This window comes from Pseudophryne corroboree, chromosome 12, assembly GCF_028390025.1.
Source record: "Pseudophryne corroboree isolate aPseCor3 chromosome 12, aPseCor3.hap2, whole genome shotgun sequence".
Lineage (NCBI taxonomy): Eukaryota > Metazoa > Chordata > Amphibia > Anura > Myobatrachidae > Pseudophryne > Pseudophryne corroboree.
In genome coordinates this window covers 115,229,225-115,248,772 of record NC_086455.1, presented here as the reverse complement: position 1 = coordinate 115,248,772, position 19,548 = coordinate 115,229,225, and the positions used below count along the sequence as shown (strand labels likewise).

The following is a 19,548-nucleotide window of genomic DNA, read 5'->3' as shown; positions in this document are numbered from 1 at the left end:
TGTGTGCTTACGATTTTGGCTTATGTGAGATTTTGGCTTATGTGAGATGTCATTGACATGTGAGATGAACTAGATAGTACACCGATCTAGCAAGGATTGACTTGCCTGCACAGTCTATCTTTTCTTGCGATGTCGACCTGGCGGGACCGCGCATCGGGATCGCAAGGTGACTTTCACCTTGCGATCTACACTAACTTTTCTTGCGATTTTGACTATATAGTCAGAATCGAAAGAAAATATCTCACCGTGTGTACACACCCTAATACAGATAGAGGAAAAGTATAAACCTTCTAATTATGCTGCACCTTTTAATTCAATCAGTAAATGCAGCTATGTATTCCGACTGCATAAGAGGAGAAGCATGCCCTCCATACTCAGCACATCACACTGCAACTTGATGTCAAATGCAATCAACAAATGCAAACACAAAGCAGATTTTACCAGATATACATTAAATAAAATTTGCCTGATATATAGAATCTTATTGGTATGGATTGTACCCAGGTTTCATTACTTGATATTATGTTAAATGGGGTACCCATTATCCAGGAGTGACAACAGAAAGAGTGCAGTGAAAAATTACAACTTATCTTCACTGCAAAATGTAACCTCCTCTGAGGTACTGCTAACACACTACAATCTCCAAGTGCCGCCTCTTCCTATAGTGTGAACCGGTGCAAAGTCGGATCAGAAACAATAGACGCCCAAAAACAATTGAATCGCACCTAATTGTCTAAGCAATATTGCTATGTGAAGCGCCAGGGAGTACATTTTTTGTAACATTTCACTGAAAGGGTAGTGGTGTCGGGATACGATCATTAGGTCGACCACTATTGCTCGACATGGTCACTAGGTCGACCTGGAAAAAGGTCGACATGCATTTTTCACATTTAAAAAAAAAACTTTTTCATACTTTACGATCCACGTGGACTACAATTGGGAATAGTAACTTGTGGCACCTTGCCCGAAGCATGGCGAGTGAAGCGAGCCATGCAAGGGGACACGGTGCACTACTTGGGGTTCCCCACTACTTTAGGAAGAAAACAACATTAAAAGTTTTCAAAATACTAATGTTGACCTTTTTCCATTTCGACCTAATGACCATGTCGACCTAATGCATGTCGCCCCATACCCGTGGTGTCTTCCAAGTAAACCAGACTGTGCCACTAGGGTGTGTCTGAGAGAAAAAAAAATCAAATTTTAAAATTTGGAGGACCTTTTAGAAAAGTACTTCTAAAACCATGAGAAAATGTCAGTTACTCCCAGAAAGGAAATAATTCTACTGAAGTTGAGATTTAATATTTGTAGGCTTCACTTGTCAAATATACGACAAGCATTATAGCTAATGAATTGGTTGATAAAAAAAACAAAAACAAAAAACATTACATAATTTCCAGTATCGGGCCTTTTCGTCCTGGAAGCTACCGAAACCCTCATGCACATCATTATTATCGCTCGCCGAGATTATTGTAACCCTCTCCTCACGAGAAACCGAGCTCCAGTCTACAGTCTAAACTCAGCACCACATCCACCACTTTTTCCTCTCTCATCACTACACCATTCCTGCCCCCTCTGCCAGGACCTCCCTGCCCTTTCCAGATTAAAATTGAAATGACTCTCGCTCACCTACAAAGCCCCATCCCCGCACCTTAACAGTAATTTTCTCATTTTTCAATATTTTACTTCAATATCAAATTTTTATTCTATAAATTTTTCAATATAATTATTTCTCGCTGGCACTGATTGCTACCAACTCCAGGGTGCTCTGGACCCTATAACAATAGACTGCCACCGTTACTACATCAGCTACAGTTATTATAGAACTGTATTCACTTGGTCATTCATTCAACTAATTCAGAGACAAAGGGGTCGATTCTATTCGGCAACTTAAGAATAGCGCCGGGAATTAGCTCTCTACGCTATTCAATTCAGCTGCTAGTGACCCGCAATTGTCGGGAATTATTCTCTCATCCCCGGGGGATGAGAGAAGAAACCCGACAAAAGTGCTGCCTCGCGGCCGGCGCGAGGCTGATTCTGTCGGGAATCAGCATCGCCGCGGGTAGTTAAGTCGGAGAATGCCCGTTCTCCCGACAAAACTACCTGTTAAGTTGGCGAGAACGGGACATCGCCGACTTAACTGGAGCTGAATTGAATAGCGTCGGGAGCTAATTCCCGGCGCTATTCTTAAGTTGCCGAATAGAATCGACCCCAAAGGGTCTTATCAACTCCTCCACCCATCCAACCTCCCCCCTTTCTACCAATCCCTATACCAGGGGTGGGGAACCTCAGTCCGTATAAGGCCCGCAGAGCCACTTGACCCGGCCCAGCCAGGCTCACCTAACCGGGCGCCTGCTGAGATTTTGTTACTAGTGGGCGCCTGGATTCTTACCCTCAGTAGCAGCCGGAGGCAGGAGCTCACTCCTGAGCTCCGGCTTCCGGCTCTGGCAGTGTGCGTGTGCTGCTGTGCGGTGTTATGGGAGAGATGTCATGACTTCTCTCCCATAGTTCTGAGGAGTGAGTGGCCAGGCGGAGGGCAACGGTCCGGAAACAGGAGCGGGGCTGGTGAGTATTGTGGTTTTTTTTTTGTGTGTGTGTGTGTGTGTGTAAGCGTCGCTACTAGGGGGCATATCTAATGGGGCATAACAACTGACTGGTGGCATATCTAATGGGGCATAACAAGTGACTGGGGGCATAACTACTGGGGCATAACAACTGACTGAGGGTATATCTATTGGGGGCATAACTACTGAATGGGGGGCATATCTACTGGGGCATAACTACTGGGGGCAGGCTCATTTTTAAGTTGATAATTTTTGTATGGCCCCCGAAGGATTTTATAAATATACAAATGGCCCTTGGTAGAAAAAAGGTTCCCCACCCCTGCCCTATACCCAGCCAGCATTCCATTCTCTACTTAATTAGTTCCATTGTTATTGCTTGTTGACTGACAACAACTGCTACAATACAATAATTGGCATCGGATTTATGTGTTTTGTTGCTTCAATTCCCCCTTCTTTCTAAACAATGAACACTTCTCTTAAGGGAGGTACACACGGAGCAATAATCTAAGCAATCCATTTTAAGCATGATCTCTCCGCGTGTACCCCCCACGGCGATAGCGATGCACAGCTCCGCACATCGCTATCGCTGGTGCTAGATTGGCCTGCATGCAGGGTCAGTCTAGCAGGTCGCTCATTTCACCAGCTGGGTGAAATAAGCGCCCCCCCCTCCCTCCCGCACAGCACACATCGCGCTGTGCTGAGCAAGGGGAGAGATGTGTGCTGAGCGTTCGCTCAGCACACATCTCTCCCCAAATCGGGCCGTGAATATGGCCCTTGAGCAATCTGACTATCGCCGGTGCTAGATTGGCCTGCATGCACTGTGCTGAGCGGGGGCAGTCTGTGACAGATCGCTCAGCACACATCTCTCCCCATGTGTACAGGGCTTTTTACTTTCAACACGTCACACACACAAATATCAAGTTATTCATCAAACATAACCTCCACACAAGCCTATATCAAGCAATCCTTACACCAAAAACACACTGGCCCCACCATCTTCCCTTTATAACTTTTATTGACAGTTTTGTGTAAATACAAAGGTGGGACACCATTCACAGGGCCTAATTCAGACCTTATCGCAGCAGCAAATTTTTTATGTAATGGGCAAAATCATATTCACTGCAGGGCATACTTACCTACTTTCTGGCAGCCCTCTCCGGGAGAGAGCTGCCAGGTTGGCTCAGTGGAGGGGCTTTCCGGGACAATGACGAGAGGAGGGGGCGGGGAGGAGGCGGAATGGTGTGTGGTGGAGGCGGGTCGGAGGCGGTATGAGGGTGGGGTTACATTGACACCACGTTTAAGCCACGCCCCCCGCTCTGTAATGCCGCTATAACTGGCATTTTACAGCAGGGGGCGTGACTACGATGACGCGATTCTTGTTGAATCGCGTCATCAAGTGTCCGGACCGCCCACTTTACTCTCAAAGTGGGCGGCCGGGCAGGTGGTAAGTGGAAAGTCGGGAGACTTGTCTGCTCTTCCGGGGGGCCGGGAGGGTCACCCGATTTTCGGGAGCCTCCCGGCGATTCCGGGAGAGTAGGCAAGTATGCTGCAGGGGGGGGGGGGGGTGGGGGGGTGGCAGATATAACATGTGCAGATAGAGTTAAGGTGTATACACACGGTGAGAGAAATCTGTAAGATTTTGACTACATAGTAAGAATCTTAAGGAAAGTTAGTGCATTTCTCAAGGTGTTAGGCAGCTTACTATACTGATTCGATCCCAATGCGCACTCCTGTGGGGTAGATATCGTAAGAGTTAATAGACTGTGCAGGCAAGACAATCTTGACTATCTAGTGTATAGAGTATAGTCAAAATTGGCACTTAGTCGAAATCAAAAGTACAGATAGTCAAAATCTGTGCTATCTGGGCTCTAGAGGAGTTCAAGGGAAATCACATAGTCCAAATTGGGCATAGCAAGAGTTTCACCATGTGTACACACATTTAAATTTTTGTGGGATATATTCTTTCTGTGCAGGGTAACTACTGTCTGCTTTATTTTTACAAGGCAATTTAGATTTCCGTTTGAACACATTTCTAACGCCATATAAATTAAAAATAAGAATACTGTCTTGGCTAAGAATGCAATTTCAATGTACTGTAGTTTCCCATAATAAGCATGGGCAGAATTCTCAAATATATATTTAATATTTTATGAAATTAGCCAAACTGTGGGAAGGGGTGTATTTTAATTATGGTCTGTTTCAATTCCAAACAATGAGTACAAGGTTAAGGGCAAAAATGGAACATTGGACACCAGTACCAACCAATCAGCTTATAACTGCTATTTTTCAAACACAGCCTGTAAACCGACAGCAGATTGGTTAGAACTTTAGCTCGTGTCATTTTCTCTCTCTTCGAGGTTTGATACATTTCCCCCCAAATGAGAGCTGTTCTAGTCACGATATTCCAAAGGTACATCGCTTGGAAATGAATTAGCACCCTAGTCGGACCACCACGACTCTGCAGCCAGCCTCTTTTTACAAAACAATTAAATCAATTTAGGGTTGAGGGATGTCATTAGCAGCGTTTGTAAAAATGCAAATTGAATTTTGGGATTATTTTTCCTTTATATGATTCATATGGCAATTTTACCTTTCAAACCAGGACTTTATACTTTTCATCAGAGATTCTCCAGCATAGATTTGATTGTCTCTAAGATATCCAAGAATACCAAGTAATCTGCTCCTGGTACTAGCATCACGTATGTCCCGGTCAGCATCAAATATACACTGAATAACGTCTTCTGCCGGTGTCAGGTCATTCTGCAGCATTTCATTGTAGAGTGTCCAAGCTAGCTTCTCCTCTCCGTGTCCAAGAGCGGCCTTAATACACTCTCCATAATTCCTTGCAGAAGGAGCTGCCATTTTTTTTATGCTTTCAAAATTAGCTATGGATTCTCTCCAGCGATCGGTTTGGCTGAAACCTTTAATAAACAAGCTGTGGGCCCCGGTATCCAAGGTGGCAAATTTAGTTTTCATTATATCGTAAACATCAAAAATCTCTTTACTCTGATTCTGCTGGACACATAACACCAAATACTTCAGAAGTAACTTGTAACTTATGTCACCATGTTTTTCTGCCACAAAAGCCAGTAAGGACTTTGCGATATTTATATCAGTTTTATTTTTAATCATCTGCACAAACATAAGTTCTTCAAAGTTGACATAGTGGTTATATTGTTCTTTTAGGATGCCCCAATCATTAGTACTCAGCGGCGCAGAGGGTAATGTCATTTTCATGCTCGTTGTACGTTCAGGAGACTGTTTGCCACCAGAAATACTTTTTTCTGCCCTTTTCACAGCGGCGCCTGCGGCAAACAAGGATGAGCTGCTCTTGTATGTTGCCCTTTTGTGCTGCTTTGAATATTTATTGAAGTAACCGTCCTCATCTGCGCCAGCTTTTAGGCTGCATGACGTACTGATAGTCCGCAAGCAACCGTAAACCTGTACTCGGTTTATAAGAGGCATAAAGATAGCTGAAGCCTGAGACACTGTGACACTGACTGGACATATCTGCCTATGCAATGTCCTGCAGCACAGCCCAAGGGATAACATGATGAAGATGATGATGATGACCTTCTACCCTTTGGAATGGTCTTACATTGGGTACACGGTACAGACAGATAAATCAATGGCAACAACTAAGATCATATATAGTAACAACCAGGCAGGGGTTATGTGTAAGCAGATCCATTCTACTGTACATAGCATACCCGACGCAATCACATAGTACTAGCAGCAGCACACCAGCATCCCTTTCCTCCTTGTAAGCACATGTATACAGCGCCCCGCACTGCCTTCTGGGGAATGCTGAATGATGATTTCCAATCAAATCGGCTTCTGCGGTACAAGCCTCGATAGAGCGTAAACTTACAAATAATGACTGTCTCCTTTACTAGGCGCCATTTTAGTGTAGCCAATGTTAGTCTACACCGTGAAGGAGTCTACGGAAATATGATTACCTAAGTTTAACTATTATACAAAAATGGAGACATAGTTTTACAGTAAGAAATATGGCGATAAGTGCGCCCCAATAGGATGTGACGTTGTAATGAGAGAGTGGCTGCTGCTGCTGTGGTGTTTCATAGTAACCCGCAGTGGTAGCGACCGGCAGTGGGAAAGGCTACATAATAAGTGTTCCGGGAGCCTTCAGCTGAATGTATGTGGGTATGCTGGAGAGAAATGAGCGTAAGACAGGCAATATATATATCATTATTACATTACACTGACTCTTATTTTGCAATATGTTATATTGTATATCTTGTTTTGCAATGTGCTCCCATAGCTTGCATGCTAGCAGACTGTGTGTCAGAGAGTGGGCCAGAGGCAGTGACATAGGTGTGTGTAATAACATAGGCTCAGGTGTATCATTTTATCTACTGAACCACTTATTACAATGTTATAGACTCAGTGTAAGCACATGACCATAATCATAAAGTTTACCATCAATTCTGCATCCTTGTCTTGTAGCTCTATCAGAGTGACTGTCCTGGCTCCCTTTCACCCTGATCCCCACAGGACAGCGCTCCTCTGTAAGTACTGAGCCAAACGATTGCTTCTGTCCCACAACCCTGGTACCGTGCATCTTCCTCTTCCCCTGTCATGTACAGCTAGTATAAACATGGGGCAAGGACGGGAAGGAAGGAGTAGTGACAAGGGTCGGAGACAAGGAAGACAGTCCAGAGAAGAGAGGAGACACAACCTGTCACCTGCAGCTTCTTTGCTGAAAGTACAAACTGGAGGTGACTGAGACCCAGATTTATCAAGCCTTGGAGAGTGATAAATTTCACGGTGATAAAGTACCAACCAATCATCTCCTGTCATTTCTTAAACGCAGCCTGTAACGTGGCAGTTAGGAGCTGATTGGCTGGTACTTTATCACCGTGCAATTTATCACTCTCCAAGGCTTGATAATTCTGGCCTGAGAGACATATGTACTAAGCTTAGGATGAAAGTATCAACCAACCAGCGCCTGTCATTTTTCAAACGCAGCCTGTAACATGACAGGAGCTGATTGGTTGGTACTTTACCTCTCTCCAAGCATTGATGCATATGCCCCATACGTTTCAAATGCTGGGCAGCCTGCTGGGGCTATGGCACTGGCACCGTAGGCCTTTGCATATATGGGCCTATGCCAATGGCTGGCTCTGGCAGTTTGCCGGGACAGTAAAACAGAAGAAAGTAGGTAACAGGATCTGAGAAACTGCTAGTTTCTGGCTGTTAGTGTATTGGGTGTAAGAGGGCAGAGTAGTTCCGTTTGAAGCTAAAAACGGTATTCTGTACCTACCATCTACATCGATTGGCAGCAGCCATTTGATACGGTGAACCAACATTCCTGAGATTGCAGCTTATCCTTTCTTTAGGAAACCGTGGGATTGCAGAGGTACTGGTTCCTAGCAATTGTAAAGGATGCATTCTCTGAGGGATCACCTCTGCTCTGTTTGGTGGTAATGTCCAAGTTATGTCGTGACCCAAACTCAAAATGAGGAAATATGGTGGGCAGTGCAGAGTTTTGGAATTATATATATATATATATATATATATATATATATATATATATATATATATATATATAATGCACTGTAGCTTGGCACTCAGGATAAAAGCTGTATACTAATGGGGTGCCTTCCCAAATATTAATAGTTACCAATGTCTTTACCAGAAAGAACCAGGCGTCGCTCCCAAATTCCAAATCAAGCAGGTGTATTAGAAATTCATGGTGTCATAAACAAGCGTCAACGTTTCTAGTTCTTTTCACTAGTATATACGTCCTGACGAAAAGGCCTGCGAGCCTTGAAACGTTGACGCTTGTTTATGACACCATGAATTTCTAATACACCTGCTTGATTTGGAATTTGGGAGTGACGCCTGGTTCTTTCTGGTAAAGACATTGGTATATATATATATGTGTATATATATGTATATATATGTATATATATATATATATATATATATATATATATATATATATATGTGTGTATATATATATATATATATATATATATGTATATATATATATATATATATATATATATATATATATATGTATATATATGTATATATATATATATATATATGTATATATATATGTATATATGTGTATATATATGTGTATATGTATATATGTATATATATGTATATATATATGTATATGTGTATATGTATATATGTATATATATGTATATATATATGTATATATGTATATGTATATATATATATATATATGTATGTATATATATATGTATATATGTGTGTATATATATATATATATATATATATGTATATATATATATGTGTATATGTATATATATATATGTGTATATGTATATATATATATGTGTATATATATATATATATATATATATATATATTTCTCTGACGTCCTAGTGGATGCTGGGGACTCCGTCAGGACCATGGGGATTAGCGGCTCCGCAGGAGACAGGGCACAAAAATAAAGCTTTAGGATCAGGTGGTGTGCACTGGCTCCTCCCCCTATGACCCTCCTCCAAGCCTCAGTTAGGTTTTTGTGCCCGTCCGAGCAGGGTGCAATCTAGGTGGCTCTCCTAAAGAGCTGCTTAGAAAAAGTTTTTAGGTTTTTTATTTTCAGTGAGTCCTGCTGGCAACAGGCTCACTGCATCGAGGGACTTAGGGGAGAGAAGTGAACTCACCTGCGTGCAGGATGGATTGGCTTCTTAGGCTACTGGACACCATTAGCTCCAGAGGGAGTCGGAACACAGGTCTCACCCTGGGGTTCGTCCCGGAGCCGCGCCGCCGACCCCCCTTGCAGATGCCGAAGATGGAAGAGGTCCAGAAGCAGGCGGCAGAAGACTTTTCAGTCTTCCTGAGGTAGCGCACAGCACTGCAGCTGTGCGCCATTGTTGTCAGCACACTTCACACAGCGGTCACGGAGGGTGCAGGGCGCTGGGGGGGCGCCCTGGGCAGCAATGTATAATACCTTTTTATGGCTAAAAATACATCACATATAGCCCTTGAGGCTATATGGATGTATTTAACCCCTGCCAGATCTCACAAACTCCGGAGAAGAGCCCGCCGAAATAGGGGGCGGGGCTTATTCTCCTCAGCACACAGCGCCATTTTCCTGCTCAGCTCCGCTGTGAGGAAGGCTCCCAGGACTCTCCCCTGCACTGCACTACAGAAACAGGGTAAAACAGAGAGGGGGGGCACTTTTTTTGGCGATATTACTATATTTAAGCTGCTATAAGGATACAACACTTATATAGGGTTGTTCCCATATATATTATAGCGCTTGGGTGTGTGCTGGCAAACTCTCCCTCTGTCTCCCCAAAGGGCTAGTGGGGTCCTGTCTTCAATAGAGCATTCCCTGTGTGTCTGCTGTGTGTCGGTACGTGTGTGTCGACATGTATGAGGACGATGTTGGTGTGGAGGCAGAGCAATTGCCGGTAATGGTGATGTCACCCCCTAGGGAGTCGACACCGGAATGGATGGCTTTGTTTATGGAATTACGTGATAATGTCAGCACATTACAAAAATCAGTTGACGACATGAGACGGCCGTCAAACCAGTTAGTACCTGCCCAGGCGTCTCAGACACCGTCAGGGGCTGTAAAACGCCCTTTACCTCAGTCGGTCGATACAGACCCAGACACGGACACTGAATCTAGTGTCGACGGTGAAGAAACAAACGTATTTTCCAGTAGGGCCACACGTTATATGATCACGGCAATGAAGGAGGCTTTGCATATCTCTGATACTACAAGTACCACAAAAAGGGGTATTATGTGGGGGGTGAAAAAACTACCTGTAGTTTTTCCTGAATCAGAGGAATTGAATGATGTATGTGATGAAGCGTGGGTTAACCCAGATAGAAAAGGGCTAATTTCAAAAAAGTTATTGGCATTATACCCTTTCCCGCCAGAGGTTAGGGCGCGCTGGGAAACACCCCCTAAGGTGGATAAGGCGCTCACACGCTTATCAAAACAAGTGGCGTTACCGTCTCCTGATACGGCCGCCCTCAAGGATCCAGCTGATAGGAGGCTGGAAACTACCCTAAAAAGTATATACACACATACTGGTGTTATACTGCGACCAGCCATCGCCTCAGCCTGGATGTGCAGTGCTGGGGTGGTCTGGTCGGATTCCCTGACTGAAAATATTGATACCCTGGATAGGGACAGTATTTTACAGACTTTAGAGCAATTAAAGGATGTTTTTCTTTATATGCGAGATGCTCAGAGGGATATTTGCACTCTGGCATCGAGAGTAAGTGCGATGTCCATATCTGCCAGAAGAAGTTTATGGACACGACAGTGGTCAGGTGATGCAGATTCCAAACGGCATATGGAAGTATTGCCGTATAAAGGGGAGGAATTATTTGGCGTCGGTCTATCGGATCTGGTGGCCACGGCAACGGCCGGGAAATCCACCTTTTTACCTCAGACCCCCTCCCAACAGAAAAAGACACCATCTTTTCAGCCGCAGTCCTTTCGGTCCTATAAGAACAAGCGGGCAAAAGGACAGTCATATCTGCCCCGAGGCAGAGGAAAGGGTAAGAGAGGGCAGCAAGCAGCTCCTTCCCAGGAATAGAAGCCCTCCGCGGGTTCTGCAAAGCCCTCAGCATGACGCTGGGGCTTTACAAGCGGACTCAGGAACGGTGGGGGGTCGACTCAAGAATTTCAGCGCGCAGTGGGCTTGCTCACAGGTGGACCCCTGGATCCTGCAGGTAGTATCTCAGGGTTACAGGTTGGAATTCGAGAAGTCTCCCCCTCGTCGGTTCCTAAAGTCTGCTTTGCCAACGTCTCCCTCAGACAGGGCGACGGTATTGGAAGCCATTCACAAGCTGTTTTCTCAGCAGGTGATAGTCAAGGTACCCCTCCTACAACAGGGAAAGGGGTATTACTCCACGCTATTTGTGGTACCGAAGCCGGACGGCTCGGTAAGACCTATTCTAAATCTGAAATCTTTGAACCTGTACATACAAAAATTCAGTTTCAAGATGGAATCACTCAGAGCAGTGATAGCGAATCTGGAAGAAGGGGACTTTATGGTGTCCCTGGACATAAAAGATGCTTACCTGCATGTCCCAATTTGCCCTTCACATCAAGGGTACCTCAGGTTCGTGGTGCAAAACTGTCATTATCAGTTTCAGACGCTGCCGTTTGGATTGTCCACGGCACCTCGGGTCTTTACCAAGGTAATGGCCGAAATGATGATTCTTCTGCGAAGAAGAGGCGTATTAATTATCCCTTACTTGGACGATCTCCTGATAAGGGCAAGGTCCAGAGAACAGCTGGAGGACGGAGTAGCACTAACCCAAGTAGTGCTGCAACAACACGGGTGGATTCTGAATTTTCCAAAATCTCAGTTGACCCCGACAACACGTCTGCTGTTCCTGGGAATGATTCTGGACACGGTTCAGAAAAAGGTGTTTCTTCCGGAGGAGAAAGCCAAGGAGTTATCCGAACTTGTCAGGAACCTCCTAAAACCAGGAAAAGTGTCTGTGCATCAATGCACAAGGGTCCTGGGAAAGATGGTGGCTTCTTACGAAGCAATCCCATTCGGCAGATTCCACGCACGAACTTTTCAGTGGGATCTGCTGGACAAATGGTCCGGATCGCATCTGCAGATGCATCAGCGGATAACCTTATCGCCACGGACAAGGGTGTCTCTTCTGTGGTGGTTGCAGAGTGCTCATCTGTTAGAAGGCCGCAGATTCGGCATACAGGACTGGGTCCTGGTGACCACGGATGCCAGTCTGAGAGGCTGGGGAGCGGTCACACAGGGAAGAAACTTCCAGGGAGTATGGTCAAGCCTGGAGATGTCTCTTCACATAAATATACTGGAGCTAAGAGCGATTTACAATGCTCTAAGTCTGGCAAAACCCCTGCTTCAGGGTCAGCCGGTGTTGATCCAGTCGGACAACATCACGGCAGTCGCCCACGTAAACAGACAGGGCGGCACAAGAAGCAGGAGAGCAATGACAGAAGCTGCAAGGATTCTTCGCTGGGCGGAAGATCATGTGATAGCACTGTCAGCAGTGTTCATTCCGGGAGTGGACAACTGGGAAGCAGACTTCCTCAGCAGACACGATCTACACCCGGGAGAGTGGGGACTTCATCCAGAAGTCTTCCACATGATTGTGAACCGTTGGGAAAAACCAAAGGTGGATATGATGGCGTCTCGCCTCAACAAAAAACTGGACAGGTATTGCGCCAGGTCAAGAGACCCTCAGGCAATAGCTGTGGACGCTCTGGTAACACCGTGGGTGTTCCAGTCAGTGTATGTGTTTCCTCCTCTGCCTCTCATACCCAAAGTACTGAGAATTATACGGCAAAGGGGAGTAAGAACGATACTCGTGGCTCCGGAGTGGCCAAGAAGAACTTGGTACCCGGAACTTCAGGAGATGCTCACGGAAAATCCGTGGCCTCTACCTCTAAGGCGGGACCTGATTCAGCAGGGACCGTGTCTATTCCAAGACTTACCGCGGCTGCGTTTGACGGCGTGGCGGTTGAACGCCGAATTCTAAGGGAAAAAGGCATTCCGGAAGAGGTCATTCCTACACTGGTTAAAGCCAGGAAGGAGGTGACTGCACAACATTATCACCGCATTTGGAGAAAATATGTTGCGTGGTGTGAGGCCAGGAAGGTCCCCACGGAGGAATTTCAACTGGGTCGATTCCTGCATTTCCTACAAACAGGATTGTCTATGGGCCTCAAATTGGGGTCCATTAAGGTTCAAATTTCGGCCCTGTCGATTTTCTTCCAGAAAGAATTGGCTTCAGTTCCTGAAGTCCAGACTTTTGTTAAAGGAGTACTACATATACAGCCCCCGGTGGTGCCCCCTGTGGCTCCGTGGGACCTTAATGTAGTTTTGGATTTTCTCAAATCCCATTGGTTTGAGCCACTCAAATCGGTGGATTTGAAATATCTTACGTGGAAAGTAACCATGCTACTGGCCCTGGCTTCAGACAGGAGAGTATCAGAATTGGCGGCTTTATCGTATAAAAGCCCATATCTGATTTTCCATTCGGACAGGGCAGAACTGCGGACGCGTCCTCATTTTCTGCCTAAGGTGGTGTCAGCGTTTCATCTGAACCAGCCTATTGTGGTGCCTGCGGCTACTAGCGATTTGGAGGATTCCAAGTTGCTGGACGTTGTCCGGGCATTGAGAATATATATTTCAAGGACGGCTGGAGTCAGAAAATCTGACTCGCTGTTTATACTATATGCACCCAACAAGCTGGGTGCTCCTGCTTCTAAGCAGACGATTGCTCGTTGGATTTGTAGCACAATTCAACTTGCACATTCTGTGGCAGGCCTGCCACAGCCTAAATCTGTCAAGGCCCATTCCACAAGGAAGGTGGGCTCATCCTGGGCGGCTGCCCGAGGGGTCTCGGCATTGCAACTCTGCCGAGCAGCTACGTGGTCGGGGGAGAACACGTTTGTAAAATTCTACAAATTTGATACCCTGGCTAAAGAGGACCTGGAGTTCTCTCATTCGGTGCTGCAGAGTCATCCGCACTCTCCCGCCCGTTTGGGAGCTTTGGTATAATCCCCATGGTCCTGACGGAGTCCCCAGCATCCACTAGGACGTCAGAGAAAATAAGATTTTACTTACCGATAAATCTATTTCTCGTAGTCCGTAGTGGATGCTGGGCGCCCATCCCAAGTGCGGATTGTCTGCAATACTTGTACATAGTTATTGTTACAAAAAAATCGGGTTGTTATTGTTGTGAGCCGTCTGTTCAGAGGCTCCTACGTTTGTCATACTGTTAACTGGGTTCAGATCACAAGTTGTACGGTGTGATTGGTGTGGCTGGTATGAGTCTTACCCGGGATTCAAAATCCTTCCTTATTGTGTACGCTCGTCCGGGCACAGTATCCTAACTGAGGCTTGGAGGAGGGTCATAGGGGGAGGAGCCAGTGCACACCACCTGATCCTAAAGCTTTATTTTTGTGCCCTGTCTCCTGCGGAGCCGCTAATCCCCATGGTCCTGACGGAGTCCCCAGCATCCACTACGGACTACGAGAAATAGATTTATCGGTAAGTAAAATCTTATTATATATATATATATATATATATATATATATATATATATATATATATATTATCCCATATCCGAAATACGGACTTTTTTGAGCGAGAGTGAGATAGTGAAACTTTTGTTTTCTGATGGCTCAATGTACACAAACTTTGTTTAATACACACAGTTATTAAAAATATTGTATTAAATGACCTTCAGACTGTGTATATAAGGTGTATATGAAACATAAATGAATTGTGTGAATGTAGACACACTTTGTTTAATGCACAAAGTTATAAAAAATATTGGCTAAAATGACCTTCAGGCTGTGTGTATAAGGTGCATACAAAACATAAATGCATTCTGTGCTTAGATTTAGGTCCCATCGCCATGATATCTCATTATGGTATGCAATTATTCCAAAATATGGAAAAATCCGATATCCAAAATACCTCTGGTCCCAAGCATTTTGGATAAGGGATACTCAACCTGTATTATATTATAATATAATTAATATAATTTTTTTGAATTACTATTTGTAGAAAAATAACAGCAGCCCAGAATGGACTGGAGAAAGAGTCTGAAAGAGAAACTGGAGAGAGATAACAAAGGTAATAACAATCTGGTATTCATAAAGTGCTAATTATTTACAGCATGATGTATAGTTTTTAAATGAGGCGCAGACTTTCTCTTACGTCCTAGAGGATACTGGGGTACATTTAGTACCATTGGGTATAGACGGGTCCACTAGGAGCCATGGGCACTTTAAGAATTTGATAGTGTGGGCTGACTCCTCCCTCTATGCCCCTCCTACCAGACTCAGTTTAGAAAATGTGCCTGGAGTAGGCGGTCATGCTGACGGAAGCTCCTGAAGAGTTTTCTGCATTTATTTTTAAAGTTTGTTATTTTCAGGCAGGGCTGGTTGTCACCAGCCTGCCTTTCTACGTGGGACTTAGGGAAGGGAACGGCCCAACCTCTTGAAGGGTTAATGGTCCCGTTGCCCGCTGACAGGACACTGACCTCCTGAGGAACCTATTCACAAGCCCCACCACGGCGAGCGTACAGTCCCGCAGCACGCCGCCACCCTCAACAGTGCCAGAAGAGTGGTGAGTACTGAGCCGGTGCCGGACATTATGGCGGTATAAGGGTACGGAGACGTACGGCTTCTACACGGAACGGAATGCGTCTCCGGACACAGTACACAGCTGTGTCCACGTACACAATGGTTCTCTCCATTTTAAGCACCATTCCTCAGCCAGTATAAAAAAAGAGAGAGAAGACTGCGTGCCATTGAAGGGGCGGAGCTTCACTATGAGAGGATCCAGCAGCTCACCAGCGCCATTTTCCCTCTGCAGTGGACAGGGATGCGCAGCTCCTCCAGTGTGACTCCAGATTACCTCAGCAGTACCAGGGGTTCATAGCAGGGGGGGAGCTATTATTAGTGTACTAAGTCCCCTATCAGGGTAGTTGGTCGGCGACCCGGCTAAGCTTGGCATTAGCGATAAATTAGCGATAAGAAAGAAATAGCGGGGCAGATGTATTAAGTCTGGAGACTGCATAAGGAAGTGATAGACCAGTGAAAAAGTGCAAGGTGATAAACGCACCAGCCAATCAGCTCCTAAGTGTAAATTTACATATTGGATATGATTGGCTGGTGTGTTTAATACCTTGCACTTATCACTGGTTTATCATTTCCTTACACACACACACAGTAAACCAGATAGTTTTATCTTGAAATTACCGTGGAGTGCTGCATATATGCATCTACAGATATACTTTAGATAGAGTTAGATACAGGCTTACCATACAATCCATTAAAACCAGGAAACTCAAGGATTACACATGTTCTGATGTTGATTAAAACTAGGTAAAATGCAGGCTTAAAGTCAGCCAGGGATAGTATGGTAAGCCTTTTTCTCTAGCATCCATAAGGTATATTGGGGAGACTTAGTACAATGGGGTATAGACGGGGTCCAAAGGAGTCGGTGCACTTTTAATTTCTTCACTGGGTGTGCTGCCCCCTCCCACAGGCAGTTTAGAAAAAAGTGCCCTCAGGAGAGGATGCATATCTCTGCAGCTCCAGAGTTTTCTACAGTTTCTTTTAAACTTTTATTTTCGGTATGCTGTTTGAGAAACGGCATACCTACACCGTGGGAGTTAGGGGGAAGACGGTCACCGGCCTTGCAAGGTGTCAGAGCCGTGTCCCCGCTGCAGGACCACCGTCCTGAGAGGTTGTTTGTTTAGCGGGGCACTGCGCCTTAGCTGTCGCAATCGCAGCACGCCGCACACCCCTCAAAGATGCCTGAAGGTGACGACAGTGGTGAGTACGACCCAGGGGCCCCGCTAGGGGGGTCCCCCGGTACATGGTGCGGCTGAAGGCGGGAGCGGCATATGGGACTCTCCTGGGGGGGACCCGCTAGAGCCCCCTGTGTACACTGGCTAGCAGTGGCTTAAACTAGCACTTGTGTGATTGTTTTTAAGCACTTTAAGAGACATTACCTGTATATAAAACTCTGTAGCTCCGGTGCCCTTGGAGGGGCGGAGCTACCTCAGAGCGGGACCAGTGGCATTTTGGAACCTTCCTCTGCTTACTGCAGCAGCAGAAGGCACACACAGCTCCTCCTAGCACTCAGAAAATGCTGGAAAACTGGTAAAGGGAGAGCCGCTATTGTACACAGTCTGTGTCCTACACAGGACAGAAATAATTAGTGTTTCACTGTGATCTAATAAGCGGACAGCCTCACTGGGGCTCATTCTAGAAGCACTAGAGCAGGCATTCCCAACCTCGGTCCATTAGGCACACTGACGGTCCAGGTTTTAGTGATATCCAGGCTTGAGCACAGGTAACTTAATTAGTTCCAAAGTTACTTTGATTTAACCATCTGTGCTGAAGCCTGGCTATCCCTAAAACCTGCACTGTTAATGTGCCTTGAGGACCTAGTTTGGGAATGCCTGGGCTAGAGTCTCTAATCTGTGACTTTTGCAAGCCTCTGATTCTTATTATTTATTTTTGTTGTTGTTGTTGTTGTTTCTTGACATTTTATAGGACCTGTACCACTGTACCATGGGTGTTTGCATTTCATTCAGTAACCTTAAAAAGTAATTCTGGTAAACAGAGTCTTAAAAAAAAAAAAAATATTGGCCAAAAAGTTAATTTGCATATACTACTGTTTAAAAACCCATATATATTTTATTTTTCTCATTCATCCACTACCTTTTTTTGTTTATCAGCCAGAAGAAGCGAGCAAGAGATGAAGGATGAAGAAATGGTTATGTTTACCAAATTTTACACCGCATGGAAAGGAGGCCAGAAATCAAATTCCCAAAACATCCCTCGTTTCTATTACAGGGTGCGCACTATATGTGTACTATATATAATTACAGAAACCTGGTCTCCCCTTAACCACGTCATGACTGTAAAGGAAGTGCTGGTTTCAATAGGAATTTTACTTTATTATTTTCATAGCCTACTGTAGTGTACTATATATTGCCACCGTACAAGGACACAAATGTGACTTCACAAACTTTTGCGTATTGCTGTCCTAATCTGAATGGCATGGAACTCTGATGGATCTGTCTCTCCGTGAAAATTCAGGTCGGCAACAGTGCGATTGTGTAGAACACAGGTTCTCAAACTCGGTCCTCAGGACCCCACACAGTGCATGTTTTGCAGGTCTCCTCACAGAATCGCAAGTGAAATAATTAGCTCCACCTGTGGACCTTTTAAAATGTGTCAGTGAGTAATGAATACACCTGTGCACCTGCTGGGTTACCTGCAAAACATGCACTGTGTGGGGTCCTGAGGACCGAGTTTGAGAACCACTGGTGTAGAACTATACTTAGTAAAGTAGTAAATCCGGCTCCTGCAACTACAGGCATTCTGTGTGTGACTCAGTCAGCCTCAGAGATGGAACTTAATTAATATGGGTCCAGGTATGGTGAGCGCTAGAATTGGTATAATTATTTGAGCATGTTAGTCAAAGGTTATTAATTAAAGAAAATAAAGGTAAGCCTATATATTAAGCATGAATATACTGTATTGGAAGTATTTATTAAGAGTAAAAAAAAAAACAAGAACAAATAAACCTTATAACTGAGCAGCAGAAAATGAATGTGTAATAATTTTATACATTTATATTAACTGTAAGTGTCCTTTACAAAAGTCCTCCAAATGAGATCTTGTGTTTGTTCGAGGTGGAGCCAGGAATTGAACAAATGTCTTAAGAACGCTTGTTTGTAGATAAACTGCAACTTACCTGCATTAAATGTTTCAGCACTAGTACTGATGATAAACTCCACCCCATTTGTGTAAGTCCCACCCCTTTTTGCCATCATATGTAGGGACACTGGAAATGTGCAGACTGCTTAAAAAAAGAAATAGATCTCTACTTAGCTCCCATATTGCAAATGATTTGGATTGCAGAGTACTTTTATTAACGTCCCCTAATGTTTGACCCACACAGCTACCAGCAGAAGATGAGGTGTTACAGCAGAAGTTGCGGGAAGAGTCACGAGCTGTGTTTCTACAGAGAAAGAGCAGAGAATTATTGGACAACGAGGAACTACAGGTGAGAAGACATGCTAGGAAAGTGGGGATTGGATGCAGTGGTTAATGAATTTGTGAGGATAATCTGACATCTAAACAGATTTGCAGATTCTGAGATTTGTTTCCCCCCAGTTTCTCCAGTCCATTAATCTGCACCCATACATTACAGATATGGGGCCCGATTCAGACCTGATCGCTGCTGTGCGTTTTCACAAAGCGGGAAATTATCTATTGATTGCGTATGCACCTACAATACGCACGCACGTCGCCAAACAACGACAAGCTGTTGCGAAAATTTCGATCGCACAGCCATTCTCAAGCTGATTGACAGGAAAGGCCGTTTGTGGGTGGTAATTGACCATTTTCTGGGAGTCAAGGAAAACGCAGGCGTTCCCAAGTGTTTTCTAGAAGGGTGTGTGACATCAGCTCCGGCCTGATCAGCCT

At 44.8% G+C, this 19,548-nt stretch overlaps 2 protein-coding genes across 7 annotated transcripts in view; one reads left to right on the top strand and one right to left on the bottom strand.

Annotated features, from left to right (window-relative positions):
- Positions 1 to 6,358, bottom strand: part of PRORP (protein only RNase P catalytic subunit) — a 292,221-nt gene extending 285,863 nt beyond the window's left edge. Inside the window, exon 1 of the mRNA XM_063947896.1 lies at positions 5,152 to 6,358. Coding sequence (XP_063803966.1) covers positions 5,152 to 6,113 — 962 coding nt within the window. The 5' untranslated portion in view covers positions 6,114 to 6,358. The remainder of the gene's footprint in view (positions 1 to 5,151) is intronic.
- A 247-nt stretch (positions 6,359 to 6,605) lies between these two features.
- Positions 6,606 to 19,548, top strand: part of PPP2R3C (protein phosphatase 2 regulatory subunit B''gamma) — a 66,430-nt gene continuing 53,487 nt past the window's right edge. Inside the window, exons 1-5 of one of the 6 annotated variants that reach the window (XM_063947895.1) lie at positions 6,606 to 6,746; positions 7,029 to 7,090; positions 15,101 to 15,169; positions 17,790 to 17,908; positions 19,022 to 19,126. In XM_063947895.1, the coding sequence (XP_063803965.1) occupies positions 17,817 to 17,908; positions 19,022 to 19,126 (197 nt within the window). In that variant the 5' untranslated portion in view covers positions 6,606 to 6,746; positions 7,029 to 7,090; positions 15,101 to 15,169; positions 17,790 to 17,816. The remainder of the gene's footprint in view (positions 6,747 to 7,028; positions 7,091 to 15,100; positions 15,170 to 17,789; positions 17,909 to 19,021; positions 19,127 to 19,548) is intronic. The other 5 variants (XM_063947892.1, XM_063947890.1, XM_063947891.1 and 2 more) reach the window with 5 other exon arrangements.